Source organism: Taudactylus pleione, unplaced genomic scaffold (assembly GCF_031769625.1).
Source record: "Taudactylus pleione unplaced genomic scaffold, aTauple2 ptg000070l, whole genome shotgun sequence".
Classification (NCBI taxonomy): domain Eukaryota; kingdom Metazoa; phylum Chordata; class Amphibia; order Anura; family Myobatrachidae; genus Taudactylus; species Taudactylus pleione.
In genome coordinates this window covers 12,460,283-12,480,785 of record NW_028284472.1, presented here as the reverse complement: position 1 = coordinate 12,480,785, position 20,503 = coordinate 12,460,283, and the positions used below count along the sequence as shown (strand labels likewise).

Sequence of the window (20,503 nt, the reverse complement as noted above, 5' to 3'; positions counted from 1 at the left end):
CAGCAGAGAGGAGGATGGCGCAGGACAGAGCAGCAGAAAGGAGGATGGAGGATGGCGCAGGACAGAGCAGCAGAGAGGAGGATGGAGGATGGTACAGGACAGAGCAGCAGAGAGGAGGATGGCGCAGGACAGAGCAGCAGAGAGGAGGATTGCACGGGACAGAGCAGCAGAAAGGAGGATGGAGGATGGCGCAGGACAGAGCAGCAGAGAGGAGGATGGAGGATGGCACGGGACAGAGCAGCAGAGAGAAGGATGGAGGATGGCTCAGGACAGAGCAGCAGAGAGGAGGATGGAGGATGGCACAGGACAGAGCAGCAGAGAGGAGGATGGCGCAGGACAGAGCAGCAGAGAGGAGGATGGTGCGGGACAGAGCAGCAGAGAGGAGGATGGCACAGGACAGAGCAGCAGAGAGGAGGATGGAGGATGGCACGGGACAGAGCAGCAGAGAGGAGGATGGAGGATGGCACGAGACAGAGCAGCAGAAAGGAGGATGAGGATGGCACAGGACAGAGCAGCAGAGAGGAGGATGGCACGGGACAGAGCAGCAGAGAGGAGGATGGAGGATGGCACAGGACAGAGCAGCAGAGAGGAGGATGGAGGATGGCGCAGGACAGAGCAGCAGAGAGGAGGATGGAGGATGGCACGGGACAGAGCAGCAGAAAGGAGGATGGATTATTTCCACACCTGCCTAAATCTTTTGCACAGTACTGTATATATAAATGGACGATTGAACGATTCCGACATCGTTATCGTTCAGTCGATCATTAATCATGCAGTGAATATGCCGGCAACGACCAGCAATGTGCGCTTCCTCTGGTCGTTGTCGGCATCTGTCATCGCCTGAACATACTGCCCAACCTGCCGATATCGTCAGGTTGTGCATTCAAGGCTGGAAGACAGCTAGGGCGCAGTCCCAGCTATTCATTTTCCTATAGAAAAAAAACCCATTGTCCCCTATCAGGCCCTTCTGCAAATCTGTTTTTATAATTCTCTCTTCTGACACGTACTATACACAGCAGCCTAATGATATTCTCTGATTATTAATTACCCCCTGCTGGCCTGTTTCGTCTGTCAGCCGGACACTGTATTTACGCTGCAAATTCTCTGCGGTGACAGAAGATGTGTGAGGTCTTCCTTACTTTGTGTTATAAAAGGCACCATGTAAACGATTGGAGGTCGCCATTGCCCCCCCTCCACTCCTCCTGGCTCCGCCTTGAACACATTATGTGATCAGGCGTGAGTGTTGATTAAAGCAGCGGCAGTACAGTGGTGTTTTTATATTTTCATTCTCCCAATTCTATGTAAATGGCCCTGAATGATCTCATTTATCTACAGTCCTCCTCGGCTGCTCAGAAAGCTCTCTGTTACGCAATGCACTACTTGATATTTCTACTTGTCGCTCCAGACTGCCGGTCTACTCTCAGCAACTTTAATTTGTCTGGGATGAAATAACTTAAAGATGTTTTGACTTGGCCTTGATTGGAGAGAAAAAAAAATATATTGGTTAATTAAAGTCTTCTATAGTTAGGGATACTGTTGTCCTGCATTCAGGTTCGAAGTAAATGAGTTTTGCCAGGTTTGTCTAAAACGACTAGTGTGGAATTTCTATAAAGATGTAATTTGGAATGATGTTAGCAATTAAAGAAAAATCATGTTTTGCCTTTCAACCTGTTTGAAAATGTACAGTCGTTATGAACATGTTTCCAAATTACTCTGAAAATATGTGCAGGGCCCTCCATTCCTGCGGAGGGAGGCAAAAGGCTGTGTCTCATATTATGCCTCATATTCTTATTTAGCCTAGCAGTGGTCCTGTTGCTATGACTGTCTATGATGCGTTGGTAAATGACACATCATCCCTATTAGGATATGGGCTTAAAGCTGTTATTGTATTTGTCATGTACTTACTAATGGTTCTGGACATATTAGACATGTGGATGACTACATACCTTTACGAACATGTATATGTTTCTCCATTTTTCTCCTGTATTTTTTTTATATATTATGTTGATGTCTGTAAGTTGATGTGATGCTCAAATAAAAAGTGATTTAAAAAAAAAAAAAAATGACTCATCATTTTCCGCCAGTTAAAATTAATTGGAGAAACTCCGATGTAAAAATGTTTTTTTTATTTTTTTTAAATTGTTATTATTATTATAATTATTTTTTTTTCTGTTTTGTGCATTGCAGAATTAAGGTTACGTATGCAATAAAATAAGATAAAATAAACCAATAAATACAAATTTTCATTTTTATATAAAAATTAAATTTTTTATATAAAAATATATATTTGCATGACCACCTGCTTAATCACTTTTCCTTTTTCTTCTAAATTAATAGATGTTCTTATTATATTGGTAATTGTGCACTTTCCTGTATGAGCATGTCTCAATGGGGTATATAGTGTTCTCCACTGCACCTAGTTGATATCTAATAAGCAAAGTCGTTTTGTGGAGGAAAAGAGCTCTGTGGCTGTCCGCTAAATCCGGAATGATTGTCCAACTGCACGCTCTCAACCAATTAAACACCTCTCTTCAGGTGCCACCCTCTCAGGCACAACGTCTGCCCCTGTTTCACTGGGAGTGCTGGTGCTGCAATGTGATATCATAGTACGACCCAAAACTCCCAGTCTATTACAATAAGAAGATACCATGTGGTGCCTCTCCATGAGGGAAATGTACGAAGCCTATTAACAGGGATGTGCAGTCAGGGCAGAGCCTCCCCTGTCATACACCTGAGATTCGATTTAAAAATGATTAGAATAATACTAAGTAAATATTTATAATTTATAAATATCTTTGAATATTGTAATTATTTTTATAGTTAACACTCACCAGCTTTGTGGAGAACCGTGGGATTGCAGGAGACAAGAGATGAGGCAACAACAGCGCAGCCTCACTTCTCTATAGTCAGACACTGCTTGCAGAGCTGGGGGCGGGGCCACGCAATGGGCAGTAATCTGCACAGGAAAAGAGCTAATAGAGGCATGTATCTGTGTATGGGAGGCGTGCTTTGAGCACTGATGGACATCTTGGATGTGTCATGTGACCAGGAAGTGCACTGCAGTGTTTAGAGATCGAAGCACAGTCAGCAGCAGCTAGAGAAGACACAGTGATGCAGGTACGAGAATCAATGGACACTGAAGCGTAGTGTAGTGAGGGGAGAGTTACAGTGAGTAGGGGATAAGACAGGCTCCCAGCACTCCATATATGCCTCCCCAGCCATTGACCTCACCGCACGTCACTGCCTAATAAAGAGTGGAGAAGTGGACCAGTGGAGAAATTTCCCATAGCATCCAATCAGCTTACACCAATAATTTATAGAATGTACTTCATAAATGCTACCTCATTGTTGATTGGTTGCATGAGGAACTTCTACATCTCCCCTATATCAGCGCATGGCGCTCTGTGTGGGGCCACAGCAAGAAAAAATTGGTGTCCTAGGCAATGGCATAGCTTCGACTAAAGGCAGCACCGACCTTTATCTGTCCAGTACCTCCAAACAGCAAAGCCATGTGTGGACCTATATGAACTGGCGTAATTGCGCAGGAGAGGGCAAATAACATCACAAATCTGTGATGTAAATGACATAGGGTCTTGTATAGTGTTAGGAGCAAATCCAGGTACTAAGGGTAAAAATGTGCACCTGTTAAAAAAAAAAATGCTATAAAAAATAATTTAAAAAAAATTCAGCTGCTGGGGAGAAAATGTAAAAAACACAACATGTTGTCATTTAGACTTGTGAATTGAAAGTGTGTTTGCAGCAGAGTTGCCCTGCATACTAAAAATGTTTGTACTTTTACCCCTTGCAGTACAGCATGGTTCGTTATGCTGCAAAGTGCAAACTCTACACCTAAGCAAAATTTTTACCTACTTCCAAATCAGCCCCTTCAGTTTTGAAAAGTAAAACCGCGCTGAACTGAAAAAAATATGTGAAACTGTCCTTAGTTAAAAAAAATGTATATATATATATATATATATATATATATTATATATACAGGTATATACCATCTGATAAAAAAATAAAAAAGTTACAGGGGAAGAGACTAGCTAATTTTTATTATTATTTTAAAATTAAATAGCTCAAACAAGCTGTTGACTAGGACTAAATCAATTATTGAAGTCCTGAGTAATCCTATGGTTACTTTGAATAGTCGGCGGATCTGAGATGGTTGCAACACGTCTGAATTTAAATTGCCACTCCCTCGTTGCCTCCCAGAAATGGTCCCTGTCAATCACACTGTGGCCAAATCCTCGATGTGACGGCCATCGGTAATCAAACAACGCATGCGCAGATTATTGATAATCGCTGAACTGTGTAAACATCGCATTGCGCCATTTCTGAATCAGGCCCAGAGTACAAGTACAGACAGAGCTTATGCATACAAAAACACAACTTACATATATACAATAATTAAATGAGAAGATTAAGTAATTACGTAGGTTATATATCTTAGACCGCTTTTTAATGTACCACTTTGCTGTCGCTATGGAATTATGCAGCATAATAAAATTGTATGTGGTAAAAAAAATATGGTAAATATTATGCATGTTAGGGATGATGCTCCAAATTACGTAGGATAACAAACGTATCTGTAAAATTCAGAGTCCCGAGTGATCCAGTGATATAGTAAAAACATAAAAAGCTACAGCAACACTTTCACCAAGGCAAAAAATACACTTTTACAAAATGAATTTGATGACAAATATGGGAAATATTGTCAAAGAACAATATGAGTATAAACATCTTTGGAAATGTTATATTGTGGGGTATATTTACTACAGTGAGATTTTTTCAAAATGGAGATGTTACCAATAGCAACCAATCAGATTCTACTTAACATTTAACTAGCACCTTCTAGAAGATAATAGCTAGAATCTGATTGGTTGCTATGGGCAACATCTTCACTTCTAAAAACTCTCACTTTAGTAAATATATCCCTGTGTCTTTTTTTTTATAGAGCGGACATTTTGGGAATTTTTTTAATTTTTTTTTTTATAAACCAGGGGCCCACACCTCCTGGGAACATTGAAATACATTTTTAATATAAAACAAGGATAGACCCTCTACAGATTGTGCTGGAATGAATGGATCGTATATCTTCCTGAGGAATAGAAGCCTTTTCTGTGCACAGAGTTTGGAGACACAGAGGCAGACATTAGATAGGGGCCATCTGGCCCACCTAGACTGCCCATTTACACTACAAAATGTTTGGTGCTGCCAGGCTTAAGACTTTAATTACATACTTTAGAGGTTTCCCTTGTGGCCTTAAGAAGAAAACGAAAATTCTTTCACAGTATTTACCCTCCGCACTCTGCTGTAGAGCACAATTCCCTTAATGGAACATTTTTGTTGGGCTGCGGGATGCAAATCTAAAATGGGCTGAATCAGTCCTTGGTCATTAAGAGGCCACCCTGTTGTCTGTGGTGTATTCACATACGCTGCTGGAAATGCAACTTAAACGAAGAGTCTGGGTTTATACAGCCTATAAATGGATGGAACTTTATGTTTGCTTTTACAGTCAATTAAATGTATTTTTTTTTTAGCACATTTTTCTATCGTTGATTTATCTAGTTTTTTTATAGGTATATAGATTCCCTGTAATTTTCATATACTTGTATACTTCAAATAAGAAATACACCAAGTAGCCTCAGCTGGATGTCAGCTGGGGCTACATGGAAAATCCGTTGTTAGTTATTCATTGAACTGTGCCACATTTCTGGGAATGTCTGCTTCACGGCCGCATTTTGCAACGCACCCTGCACTCGCCACTTGGACTGGTACTCCAGTGTATCCGTGGGGAGGTCCCACATGTAGACAAGATTGGTACAAAACCATGAATGGGGTTTTAAAATATGTGCCAAAGGTAAGATTAATTGTATATCTTGGATGTTTTTTTTTATCTTTTAAGAATTTTATGAACAGGCAACAGTCCCATTGGGCCCCCACTAAAAGCTCAAGTCAGATTGGAGGGTACTGTATGCAGAAGTGCATGCTAAGAACTTGGTTGTTACCACTTGAGTGTTTTTTTTTTTTTAGTGTATATTTAATTAGAACTGTAGCTAGTGAAAAGCAATGAGTCGCAGTCTAAAGAAATGTTATGTTCACAATTTTAGCTAGTGATGCACTTGCGCCTCGACCATCCGCACGTGGGAATCATGGTCACTCCTCATTGGGAACTCTTGGCGAAGCTATGTGTCAACATGAAGTTCTGGGAGGGCATGGTTGTGCCATCTTGGCCGACTTTGGCAAGTCCTCCAAGAGAGGACCTCCAGTTTCGGTGCCCCTGATATTAGTCAGTGTAATTGCTGGGTTCCTGGCACCTGTGCTATAATCGTTGCCAAGAAACAGCTTAGAAGAAGCACTATAACTCTTAACAACACAGTCACATGTTTACTCATACATCCCACCCTTTAGGTCAGGACAGTCTCAAATTCTAGCGACTTCCCCTCCGCGTTGCAGATCAGGGCTTTTGACCCGATTCCAGAACATCTGTCCCACAAACCGGTCTTCCTTTAATGCCACATGCATGATAGACTTTTATAGGGGGACAGAATGGGCACTGGGGCAGCTTCAGGAGCTCTGGACATGCCCAGGGTTGGACTGGCCCACAGGGGTACAGGGGAAATCCCCGGTGGGCCCCACTGCCTATGGGCCTATCCTACTCTTCTAGGTGTCAGGTTCCACACCTCAAAGTATAGATTGTTACTCTATAAGACAGTCAGTTACCTGGTGGAGCAGGACCAATGATCAGCATGGGGGCTTGGTTCCCTTCTATAGAAATTACACCAAGTTATGCTTAATGGTTAGCCAAGCGTCTGTGGTGGCTGGCCACACCCTTTAAGCAAGGGCCCCTACCACTACATTTCCCTGGTGGGCCCTTCATGTCCCAGTCCAACACTGGACATGCCCCCCAGAAAACCTGGCCACATGCCTGGTAGTGAGACCATACCCTCTTCTCACTGGGGCTCTGTTGCTTTGTGCACGTTGTCCCGATTGCCCAACTAAGTTGGGAGGCATGGTTTGTTTATTGCTATTTTATAAGCTGTACCAACGTATTGATAGAATCTGATAATTTTCTATGATCAGCACCTTCTTTTCTATATACTGGCCTGCAGACGGTAATAAAGGCACCATAGACATTGCGCGCCCTACCTCACAACACAAAATTTAAAGGACTGACGATTGTTGCTCATGTACCCGATTCCAAAGGGAAAAATAAAGCATTCGGCTGCCGACAGTATGGTACATCTGAGCTGCAGGAAGATTACGCTGCATATAAAATAGGTCAAATTACAGTGGTTAGCATTGCTGCCTCGCAGTGCTGGGGTCATGGGTTTGATTCCAATCAAATCTTTATGGAGTTCCTCCCCACTGTTTGAGATGGTCTCCTCCCACACTCCAAAAGCATCTTAGGCCCGTTTTCAATTTGGAGCAAAAAGCCGTTTTCGGCAAAAACTTTTCGCCAATAATGTCATTTCGCCAGGCGGAAAAGTATCGCCGTATTCAATTAGAAAGACTTTCCGCCTAGGCGGAAAGTCAATGCAATGTAGTAGGTGAAAAAGTTTTGCCTATGAATAGGCGGAAAAAAGTGCAGAAAAACACTTAAGAACACCCCAAAAAAAATCACTCTGAATTTGGGGGCGAAAAAAAAAATGTTGGGGGACAAAGTTAAAAACTAGCGAACTTGACTCTGGGGGGGTCCCCAAGTATGCCCCAGGTGTTTTTTTCATTGCAGGGGCTTGCGGCAGGTGAATTTTTCAGGTTTTTTTAAACTTAACTTTAGCAACTTGTAAATATGCTGAGCCCCAATTTTCAAGTACCCCAAATTTGCTGGGATAAGTTATTTTCTGCAAAAAAACCCTCCTGAATACTATTCTTCACCACTTATACAAAAATGCTATTTAGCAGCTATTGAGCCCGTTTAAAAACACCAAATACCTTCAGCAAGCCAAATAGGGGGGTAACCATAGCTAACCCCCATGTCAGAGCATCTTTTGGGGGATGTCAGGCTGATTTCCCCAAATCTGACAGTACTTTCCTCTTGTTTAAGTTTCGCCAGGTGCCGTTTTCGCCTACTTTCAAATTGAATACAGCAATACGCGGGCACGCGCGCGATTCTTTTCCGCCTGCAAAACAGGCGAAGTAGATGAAAAGTTCGGGAGGCAAAAAAGTATTGCGGCTCAGCTCAAATTGAATACGGGCCTTAGTAGTTGGGAGTACTTAGCTGTACTTAGAACTGACAGTAGCGTCACAAGGTGGGTGCGGGGGGTGCGCCCCGCACCCGGGTGTCACCCGCCGAGGGGTGACACCAAGGTGCAGGATCCCCCTCAGTGACAGGAGCCGGGTGCTGCACTATAGCATTAAGTGCAGCACTCGGCTCCTGTCAGTGAGGGAGCCGGCACTGCCCATGCCCGCACCTCCTGCACCCCCCGCCGGGCATCACCCCATTGATACCTAATGTATCATTTTGTTAACCACGGCCACGAGCCGGGTTCGCGCCGCGAGGCCACGCCCCTCCCGAAGGCCCGCCGTGCGACGCCACGCCTCCAACACACCCCCTCCCGAAGGCCATGCCCCCATTTCGGCAGGTGCCGAGCGCATGGCGTCCCTCCCCGCACCGGGTGTCACCGTGGGGAGGGACGCCACTGAGAACTGACACCTTTTTTTTGTGTAATCTTTAGAATTATTAGAACTATTTCCAGAAACAGATCATTAAGTCCTATTGGAGACAAATGCTTTAAAAGGATTATTTTTTTTCACAGAAATGAATTGAATAAGCATCTGAGCACTTATACTGAATATGGAAGCTACTATAAATCTTCTATCAACTTGTAACTTTAGGTGAGAGCTCTTTCCTTTTCCATAGAAAAAAAAACTTATGCCGCAATAACCCGGGTCGCAGCTCGGTGTAAAAGGGTACTTGAAAAATAACCCGGGTCTAATGACCCGGGAATCCAACCTGGGTAACTAGCAGGGTCAGACCTGGGTAACAATGCAGTTCATGATGACCTAGGCCATGCCTCAAACCAGTGGACTGCCTGGCTTCATCATCATCTTCAAGCATCCACTGTAATGCCAGAAGACCCAGGTCATGCAAAACCCAGCTCCGGTGCGAACGGCTGAATCTGGGAAATAGATCCAAACTGTGCTCAGTGTGTGCTCAGTTTCCTGGTTTGGACCTGGGTTTTTGGTGGAAAAGGGGTCTAAATAACTTAATAAATAATATTTAATAATTGTCTCCATGACGACAGTCCTTGTACATCATGTAGGCTCCTGGATTACTGATCTGCCTAGGCCCGAAAACGTCTGCAACAATCCTTGATAGCAGGATAACTGGGCAGGGTAGAGGGCACTATGGGCACGATTCCATTCAACGCGATGTAAATAGCGCCGGGAGATAGCTCCCGGAGCTATTCAATTAATCGCGATGTTAGGTTGGGGAAGGCTCGTTCTCGCGCCTTAAACAGGGTGTTTAGGCGCGATAACGGGCATTCCCCGACCTAACTTCCCAGCGCGAGGCTGTTTTCAAGGCGCGAAGGGCAGAAAACAGCCTCGCGCCGGGACTTTTGTCGGTTTTCTTCTCTCATCCCCGGAGGGATGAGAGAAGAAATCATTAGTCGGACTTGGCAGCGCGGTGTATTGAATAGCTCCGGGAGCTCACTCCCGGAACTATTTACATCGCGTTGAATAGAATCGTGCCCAGTGAGAGGATTTGTGTAATCAGTAAGTGCATTAAAGCACACAGAAAGCAATGCTCTCTCTACACGAATGAATATGTTGTTTTTATAAAAGTCGACAGAGGATATAACTGCTAGGGCACTTTAAATATCTAACGCAGCTGTGTTATATATCTATTTATTGCTATACTCACACATACAGACAGCTATATACAGTATATATATATAGTTAAATGGCATAATAGCATGCACTCCCATCACTCCGTCATTCAGGGGAGCTACATAAACTTGTCACATACAACAATAAATAAGTATATATATATATACAGAGACAAAATAGGCGGCACTGAGAGTCTTATATGAAGATAGAAATATTTACTCCGTTTCAGGGTATATATAGCCCTTTTGCCGGACTGTGTGTACTATATATATATATATATATAGGGTCAATATATATTTATTAATTGGGTGTTATGGCCACCAATGTATATTATCCATGTCCTTGTCCTTCATTGTATTGTATTTTACTGTGTCACTTTTTTGGTTATGTACTTTGTAAGGCGCTGCGGAACACTTGTGGCGCCATATAAACGATAATATATATTACAAAAAAAAAAGAGACTATCTGCCAAGATCTATCACAGTTTGGGCAAAAACAAGGACAGAAAAGACCGCGCTTCAATGACAATAATTTATATTGGAACCGGCAAGAAATATGACAGGTTTAATACTAATAATCACATCGTAATGCATATAAAACCATATCAGAAATCAGCCCTGCATCAATAAAAGTGTGTAATGTTATAAAAGATGTCAGCTGTGAAATATCCTCTTTTACCAAACAAGAGCTATTCAGAAAACACTGAAATTAGCTTTTTTTTACATGACAGCTATGAACTAATGCAGAACATGTCATGGGCCTGGCAATGGTAAGCTGAGCAGAGCAGAGCAATTTGCACTGGCTGAAGTGGCAGCTCCTAGCTCCTGCAATGCTTTCATATATTACTGCTGAGTAACTGAGAAGTTTGGTCTTCGCCGCGCCCCGTATTCTGGAAGGAGGAAGTTACTGTGCCTGTCATAGAAGAGCTCAGCTCCCGATTGACTGCTGCCGGCCATGTTTACTCAGGGAACGGAGCCCGTCGGGCATATTTGTTGAGGGCACCCACACATGTACATATGTTTAGCCTGCTGAGTTACGCTCATTGCGCTCTGCTCTGCTGCTGATCTGGCTATAGAGAGGCGGTAAGTGAATGCAGAATGGGGCATTTGCATGGTACAGTGTGATCACAGTAATCTCCACTGCAAAAGTTGTGCAATAAACTGCAGCAGTAATAATGAGTTGACCCCATGCATGTCACACTAACACTTGTTATCCAGACAGTATATGCAAATGTATCTGGGCATGAATTGCTTGCAATAGATATGCATGCCCTATATTCAGTATAAAAGCTACAGTATACATATACTGACTTACATGCACATTCCATCATGATTGTGCAAGATATGAATGTGTTATTACTTTAGTGGCAACTCAACTGCCCTAAGTGCTAACTAAAACTGGATGGTTTTTGCAATATGTTGAATACTGTTCCAGCATCAGCCACATCCTTGAATAGCCTGGATTATACTGTCTTGTAATGAAATAGGTATTATTAGCCGTAGTTTATTTTTGGGCAGTAACAATAATGTGTAGCTTTAGAAAACGTAGGGGTAATACAAAGAGATTACTCTCAGAGTATTATCAAATCACGCTATATTTAATATTCATTTGAAAGTTTTTATTTGCAACAGGCTCAACTGCCGTTGAAGATTGCTGGTGCTATTTTGCAACTCTCAAAGCAAATCTTCAACCCCAAAAAAGCTGTAGATAAGTAGTTAAAGTGATTATTATATAATCTACAAATTCAGCATTAACACACCATTTAGTGCTGGACAGGAGAACACGGCAGCATGGTTGGAGTAGTGGTTAGAAATACTGCCTCACGGCACTGAGGTCATGAATTAAATTCCCAGTCATGGCCTATCTGTGTGGCGTTTGTATGTCCTCACTGTGCTTGCATGGGTTTCTTCCGGGTGCTCCAGTTTCCTCCCTCACTCCGAAAGCATCCTGGTAGGTTAATTTGGCTTCTGACATTAACCCTGGTGTATTTGTGTATGTGTTTATGCAGTAGGGAATGTAGATTGTCAGCTCATGCGGGGCAGGAACTGATGTGAATGTCTAAAATAAAATATTTTCTGTAGAGCGCTGCGGAATATGCGTGCGCTATAGAAATAACTATTAATAAATAAACATACGGCACCATGTCAGTTTTAAACATCCAGTTGGCATATACCCTGGTAGCGTTATTACTAGGTTAATTCTGCAGTGACCCGACTCTTCCGGCGTGGAAGTGGACGCTTGAAGATGTCATCTCCAAGCGCCACTGAGGGCGGCCAGTCGGCCGGCATGTGGCGCGCTCCAGGTCATCGTGACTCGGATCACGCCATTTACACTGCAGGGTTTCAATGGTCATTCCCGTGTTAAACCCTACAAGTTACCTGGTTTGGAGTGCAGGGTCACTCGACCCGGGAATCAACCCTGTCCCCTATTACACCAAGGAGCTACGTGGTTTAAAACGGTAATAGCTCTGGTGTAGAATGGGCATAAGTCTCCCTAACTATCCACAGGTGATCGGCTGCAGTTACGATCCGTAGTGAATCATGCCTTAGGAGTAACAAGTGCTTCTATGCAAGCCTTTGTATTTTATTTTCTATACTTTACAGGCGTTTCAGCAGCATCTACTACAGCGGTTTTCAAGTGTGCCTGCGGCCGCCGACCGGGCAGCTCTGCCGCTGAGTTCCTCTGGGAGGCTCCAGCGCGCCCGGCCCGTGACCTGCCTTGACGTAGCGCGTGACCTCACAGGTCACACACACTGCGTTGCCTGCCTACCCGCCCAGCCAAACAGCCGGCACTTCCCGCCCGCCAGCCAGCTGTTCCTGTGGGGGCCAATGTAATGTGTTTTGTTCCTTTGGGGGTCAATGTAGTGGTGTTTTTTTTTTTTTTTTTTTTTTTATAGGTCGTGCACGTCGTATCGCCGGATGGTGTGCCATGGCAATTTTAAAATCTTGTGTAGTGTGCCTCGAGTTGAAAGACACTGGTCTACTATCTCAAGGATGGAAGAAGTTTAATGGAAGAAGTGACCATTGATGGTCTGTCTGACACTGATGATAAATCGTTTTATCATGGATGGATGTTCACCAATGATCTGTGGATGTCCAATGTCTGGCTGCGACCACAGTCTGTGAATCAATAGTTTCCTTCGTATGGTTTAAAACCATCGACCATCAATGGTTATCCTTCCATGGCCATCCTTAGTATAATCAGCTTGGGCAGGTCAGTTGGGACCGTGACAAAAAAAGCATTTCCCAGTAGGGACAGAGGGGGAGATGTACTAAACTTTGGAAAGAGATTACCACCCACAGCTTATGTGAGCGTCCATGATGATGGTCGCGATGGTCAAGACCATCGGGCTTGCGACGAGACCCTGCGGTAGGGTATCGGTGACCGCAAGCCCTGGAGTGATTTTGGCTCTATCAGAGCCAAAATCACTCCCACTGACATCACTAGTGATGTCAGTGGGGCCGGACCCAGACGGTAGGCGTTCCCATGGGAACGCCTTCCGTCTGGCAGCCACGCACCTGGCATGCACACCAAAGGGGGCGTGCTGTCAATCAACATCGACAGCACGCCCCCTTTGGTGCGAGACCTGGAGCGACGGCTTCCCCGTCGCTCCCCGGGTCTCGCGCATGCGCACGACGGAGCTCCCTCCGTCGTGCGCATGCGCACTAGGGCACCATCGACCCGCTTGCAAGCGCTCAGCGCTTGCAAGCGGGTCTGAATCAGGCCCAGTGGTCATCTCTGGGCTAGGCTTTAGGGGGAGGGGGCATAGCACCACCAGTTAGCCCCTCCTCCTCGACAGGAATTACCTCATAAAGGCAAAACTGCCAGAACTGCTTCTGTGTCTGCTCCCCCTTCTCAGTCTCTGAAAGAAAATATCTCTTTATATGCATGTTTCTGACACTGTTTAATAATTAGAGGTTTATGTATCACGCAGTGAAAGGAGTTGAGAAGTTGCCCATAGCAACCAATCAGCATTGAGTAACATTTTATCAAGTACATTCTGTAAAATGATAGGTAGATGTTGATTGGTTGCTCTAGTCAACTTCTCCATTGGCCCACTCCTCTGTTATATTGTGACGATACACGAAATTCCAAATGCTGGGCATACACTGTACATTTACTGGACTGATCAGCCGATAATCAGCTAATTAGGCCGATAATTAAACTGTGTATTGCCGCGACCCTGCGTAATGATCGTTCTATTGGGCATGCTGGCATCGTTCAACATGTCCGAAATATCTGATCATTGGTTGGCCCCATCTGGCAGGGTATGTGCTGCTGTGATTGATCGCCCGACATTTCCATGTTTCCTTCCCGAGGGAGGAACACTGATATCGCGGCCATACACTGTGACATATCCCGCATTGTATAGTGACGATGTCTAACAGGTCTGACAGACATTTTATATCACAGTAGTGTATTCCCAGCACAGGGGAGATGTATCCAATTGTCAAGAGAGATAACATGGAGATGTTGCCGAAAGCAACCAATCAGCTGCTGTCATTTCCTAGCCTGTAAAATGACAGTTGGGCACTGATCGGTTGGTTCTCCATGTTATCTCTCACACAGGTTTGATATATCTCCCCCCTGAAGTGTCTCTGTCCCTTTATATGTGTTCTGGCAGATTGAGCATTTCAGCTGTCTGATAGACCTTTCCTCTCACAGGCCAGTGTGTTCTGAGGAATTGTTTTATTCTCTATGTTAAGGCGGGTATCCACTTACCGACAATGAAGGACTGAACGATAACAATATCGTTATCGTTCAGTCATTCATTATACTGTGCAGTTCCCACACTGAACGATATGTTGTTCAGTGCAGGCACCCTCCCTCATCCCCGATCAACAGGTTGACTGTCATGTTCGGGCGATGAGCGATGCCGACCAGCCTAACCCTAAGCCCCCTGGGGGTGCCTAAACCTAACCCCTAGGGCTGGCCAACGTCCATCGATGTTTCATAATCATCGATGGTTTATGGCTGATGTTGAATGTTTTTACCATCGATGGGGGAGAACCAGATGGTTTCCCTCCATCGATGGAAAAGCATAAACAAATATATATTTTTTTTTAACATGGTGCCAGGACACAGAGCATTGCTTTGTCCCACTGAGCCCTGCCCCCCGGTTCTGATTGGGCCACGGGCCAGTCAGTCATAGAACAGGGGTGAAACCATCGATGGTCATTCATTGCATAGTTGGTTACCATCGATGGGCATTTGCTATTTTGCCATCAATGGTAACCATACCGATGGCCATCCCTACTAACCCCGCCTGGGGCTAATGCTAACGGATTTTGGCGTAGGGCTAAAGATAGACTCCTATCTTTAGTCCTGGGTCGGGATTCTGGCGGCCGCCGGTAATGTCAAAGCGTCCCTTCTCTTATATGCACTGAGCACTGCAGCTGTCCCTCTCTGCCATGCTATCCTCCTGTCACGTCAGGAGACCTATCACACCTAAAAAGGACAGCTAGATAAGTTGTCCATTGCAACCAATCAGCTTCTAGCAATCATTTATACAGCACACTGTATAAAATGATAGCTATAAGCTGATTGGTTGATATGGTCAACATGATACATCTCCCCTAAGGACCTACTCCTGGACTAGCCTTTATACCCCATGGTCACATCCCCGAATTAATTCAGAGAAATGTAATGAGGACCTACTTCTACTCACAAATTTGCCGTCATAAGCATGATGAGAATGTGGGCATGACACGCGGTCACATCCCCAAAATATCATACTCCAGGGGGTGTGGCATGGCGGACACGGCTGCTTTTAAGTGCACTGAAGGCACGCGGGAGGAGTACGCAGTGGCACACTGGGTGACACCCACCATAGTGACGCCACTGCAGCCCCCCTAAAGAATAATCATGCATTTCAGAGGCATTTGAAAATCTGGTCCATCAAGAGATTTTTCAGGTAATTTTCTCAAAAAAATGTTCACAAATGGGTTTATTTTGTGGGATATGTATGTGGAGATGTTGGCTGAATGGGAAAAGAGTTTTTGAACTTGCAATTAGCCGGGTCGTGTCTCCAGTCTGAAAGGGGTCTCACTTGGGATGTACCCGCGTACAAAATCCCGGGTGCGACCTTGGATAGCGGTGTGAAAGGGGTATAACTATAGACTGGAGGCCCGACCCGGCTAATTGCCGGGTCGATTATGTCACCTATGACACGTGCCGTTGCCGGCGCTTGAAGATCAACCCTACTCGTTACTTGGATTGAAATGCTGGGTCGCTCGACCCGGGTTATTTCCACCCGGCCCTTTCATGCTGAACAATAACCCGGGTTGCTAATTGCCGGGTCGATAACAAAGTTTACAAACCTCATATTCAAGTATCTCAAGTCCAACTATAGTTTTCAGCATCTAAGGATTCACAATAAAAACCACTGAACTGATTCTTGTATCAAGGATTACTATCCATATATAATATCCAGGGGCGTTTCTAGAGAGGAGGGGGCCCGTGTGCAGTCTCCGACATGGGCCTCCTCCTTTCCGCCCGGTGGCCGGCAGCGCCCTGAGCTGTGGGCGGCCAGCGCCGGAGTTATAGACTTTGGGCACTAGAGTGTGCCCGGAGTCTATAGTGTATGCACAGGTCACTGGGAAAATGGGCGCCGTGGCCATTTTCCAGTCATTTTACAGCGCTGGACCCCCCGTGCCGACGTGGGACTCCGGAGAGGTAAGTAATATAATGGGTGCAGGATGTGCGGTGCGGGGCCCTCCTGGACCCAGGGGCCCGTGGTCCCCGCACACCCTGCACCCATTATAGATACGCCCCTGATAATATCATTCTCCATTCAGGATATTGGGCCTGATTCAGAGCCGGACACTCTGATCAGAGCGCTCGCTCTGAATCAGGACCCTCCTCCATTAAAATGGAGCGTCCTCCTGGACGCTCGTATAGCTGTGGGTCACCACCCACAGCATACACGAGCGTCCAACAAGATGGTCGCGATGGTCTTGACCATTGCGACCATCGGACTTGCGAAGGAAACCCTGCGGTCGGGTTTCCCAGCCACAAGCCCTGGAGTGATTTTGGCTCTATCAGAGCCAAAATCACTCCCACTGACATCACTAGTGATGTCAGTTTGGCCGGCTTCAGATGGTAGGTGTTCCCATGGGAACGCCTCCGTCTGGCAGGCAGCCCCCGGCACGCCCACCAAAGGGGGTGTGCTGTCAATCAACATCGACAGCTCGCCCCCTTTGGTGCGAGACCCGGAGCGATGGGAAGCCCATCGCTCGCCGTGTCTCGCGCATGCGCACGACGGAGCTCCCTCCGTCGTGCGCATGCGCAGTGGGGAACATCGACCCACTTGCGAGCGTACTGCCGCTCGCGAGTGGGTCTGAATGACCCCCATTGTGTTGTTATTCACAACATTTATATTCTCTTATATTAGCAAAATAACATTTATATGCTCATACTCTCTACTAAACTGAGACATTCTTTAGCCCATGGGAATATGTAATGTCATTTTTAATATTTAACCTGTTCAGTTAACAATTGGAACAAGAATACAGTGTGAACTATAAAGTTTCCATGTGTATGAATTTATTGTTCTATACTATGGCCCCCATTTATCATCGAAGCATAACCCTTTTAGCACTCACAGGGGGAGAGTTATATGGTACTCGTCCAGGTATTTAGCGTACAGGCCAAATGGCTTGATCACAAAGTGCCCTTGTTGCTTGCAGGTCATCCAGTGAACCCACCATTGCCGCTCCTAGGGCTGTATTTACGAAGTGGCAGCTTTTGTAAGCCCCTGCTTCTCGGCAGGTTGGAGTTGAAAATTTAAAGCGGCACTAACATTCAGTGTGGTGGAATGTGAGTGCCGCTTTAAATTTTCAGCACCAGCCCGCCGAGTAGCAGCGTCTTACTGAAGCCGCTGCTTTTCAAATATAGCCCATAGTCTATGGCTGCCCAGGTTTGCCAGTGGTTTATTTGGCCATATACATTGTTGAAACTGTTTTGTTGCAAAAGGACCAAATCGGCAGGTCAGCTGACAATGCTGTCATGAGAAGGCTATACTAGCGGGAAGCAGTCTTGAAGCCGATGGACGGAATCCCGACCGTCGGCTTCCTGACTGTCTAATCCCAGCAAGGGGTTAAATGACAGTCGTCGATATCCCGACGCCTGTCATTTTACCTACACCAGGAGCCCGACACCCGGCTTACCGATCGAAGGTTAGGTTTAGGGTTCCCGGGGGGGACTTAGGGTTAGGCACCCCCCCGGGAGGTTAGGTTTAGGCTAGGGGAAGAGGGGGTTAGGGTTAGGCAGCCCCCTGGGGGACTTAGGTTTAGGCGGCGGGGAAGGGGGGGTTAGGTTTAGGCACTTGGGGGGGAGGTTAGGGTGTAGAATTAGGTTAGTAAATACTTACCTTTGACGATCGGGATTCCTCTGCCGGGACACCGCTGTCAGGGTTAGAACCGCCGACCATGCAGCTGGCAGCAAATCGTATGTATTCAATTAAGCAGGCAAACTAAAATATGTATTTGTGTAAAACAATTGAACTAAAAGCCAACGTGAGCCGGTCGTTAACCACCTTCTCTTTGATCAGATGAGCCTCGGTTCTACATTGGCCAACACTATGTCTGCATCTGGCGCTGCATCATCTGGGAGAGGGACGGGGAAGTCGGCCAGCTTCGTACCTGAGCTCCAGAGCATGATGTAAGTCTTACATACAGAGTATGTACGTATGTTTGTAGTGATGATACCGGGATATTTAGTTTGTTGCATGTTTTACATTTCTGCCGATGTCACAACAGCCTGAGGTAGCCTGCGGTAGTCCTATGATAATTGTTTAGTGAAAGCTGCCATATTCTTGGAAAAGTCCATCCCACATGCCAAAGAGCTGACTTGTATGACTTAAGTTATTTGTCCAGTCACTTGTTTTGTTTCCTTCAGTGCAGAGCATTGCTATGCCAGTGTACTGTGCAGAGCATTATATCTGTATATATTAGAGTACTTCACTCTCACTTGTATGGGTGATGCTTTGGCCTAATATGCAAATGCTAGTCTCAGCCTTCCCCTTCTGTACTGTCCATGTACGTGGACGGGGGAAATCCACGAGTGTACTCAAACACTCCGCCAGCGATGCAACATAGCGATGACCATTGACACATAAGACGCCCAGTGTATGGCGCAGTCTCCTGAACTTTCTCTAAGCATGGCCTCTACGGCTCTGACTGGCCGTCTTTTTTTTTTTTTGCGTTCACTTTAAGCCGCCTCCCAGGAACGCCCATGGCTTTTCGCAGCCAACTGAAATGAGAGAGATTCCGTACGCAACAGCGGTCTCTGAATACACTCGGCGCTACTCATACACTGTGGTGGTTTTCAGGACTATACAACGCATGCGCAGTAGCAAACAATCGCTCTAATGCGCAAACATAGACACAACGTCCACCTCTGAATAAGACCCATTGTCACCTACACCAGGGGTTCTCCACGCCGGTCCTCAAGTAACACCGTCAGGTGAGTTACTGTTGGGTCAGTAATTATCCCACCTGAAAACATGACCTGTAGGGAAACTTGAGGTATAAGGTTGAGAACCAGTGACCTACACACTTTCAAATTGAGCATTCATTTTAATTGTATTCATAAGACTTGTTTGGGCTGTTTATAGAGTATGATATAATAGCGGGAGATGGTATATGGTCTTATGGAGGGAAATGGTATAATAATCATTTCTATAGTGTTTTTGTCTAATAGTACTCAAAGTGCATTACATTAGCAGATTAAATAACATGCAATAAAGAATAAATGTACAAAGTATTAGCAGACTACTGAAAATAAAGGGACATTCATGAAGAGCGTGAGGAAACAGGTGAGTCTTGAGTCTGTTTTTGAAGGTTTCTAGAGTGGGAACCTCTCGAACTGTGTGAGGCAGCGAGTTCCAGAGAGAAAGAGCCACAAAACCAAGAGTTTAAGCCCCATATGAAGTAAGTAGGTACAGCTAATAGTCCTTCATATGCAGTTTGAAGTAAGCGAGTGGTGGTGTAAGGAATCGGAAGCTGCTTCAGGTACGTTTGATCTTGGTTTTGTAGGGCTTTGGTAATATATCCCTCCATCTACATACAGCCAGTGAAGGGAGTAGAGAATGAGTGTTATGTGGCAGGAAGAGGCTGGTTGGGTAACAGCCTGGCTGCTTGTACCTACTGCAAGCAGTGCAATTCCTTTGCTGGGAGACCCAGGTGGGCATTGCAGTAGTCTAAGCGTGAAAATATAAAATTGTGATATCTTGGGGGTACTTAGCTCGGCAGGGGGTGGATTGGTGCAGTGTTTAGGTGCTTAATGAGGGTCCACACACAGCTTTCAAGTAAAATAAATGAAATGGTGCTTTACTTCCAGCAGGGAAAACAGGTACAACACAAAGGAACAGAAAATAATAAACAACCTAGCCCCTGTTTAGGGCGTCTAACTCACTTCTTGAGCTCTCTCTAATGTGGTGCAGCTAGTCTGCCAACAAAGTCTCTGCCTGCTTCTTGCAGGTCTATCGCCTGCCTGGCTTGAATTGGCTGCCACAGCTACACAAACACAGTCCTGGTGGCCTTCCCTGTATCATACAGATATAGGCCCTGGCTTCATCATCCTGCAGCTTTACTGCTCCAATGTCACACAGTCCGAGAGTTTGTGGTCCCCCCTTGCCTTCTGCAAGGTCCAGACACAGGCCTCC

General features: G+C 45.3%; 2 protein-coding genes across 2 annotated transcripts in view; one reads left to right on the top strand and one right to left on the bottom strand.

Moving 5' to 3' along the window:
- The window catches only part of RUNX2 (RUNX family transcription factor 2), a 203,130-nt gene that overhangs the window by 129,998 nt on the left and 52,629 nt on the right, over positions 1-20,503 (bottom strand). The gene's annotated exons all lie outside the window — the stretch shown is intronic.
- Positions 10,737-20,503, top strand: part of SUPT3H (SPT3 homolog, SAGA and STAGA complex component) — a 534,367-nt gene continuing 524,600 nt past the window's right edge. Inside the window, exons 1-2 of the mRNA XM_088467258.1 lie at positions 10,737-10,919; positions 18,389-18,498. Of these exons, the coding sequence (XP_088323384.1) occupies positions 18,389-18,498 (110 nt within the window). The 5' untranslated portion in view covers positions 10,737-10,919. The remainder of the gene's footprint in view (positions 10,920-18,388; positions 18,499-20,503) is intronic.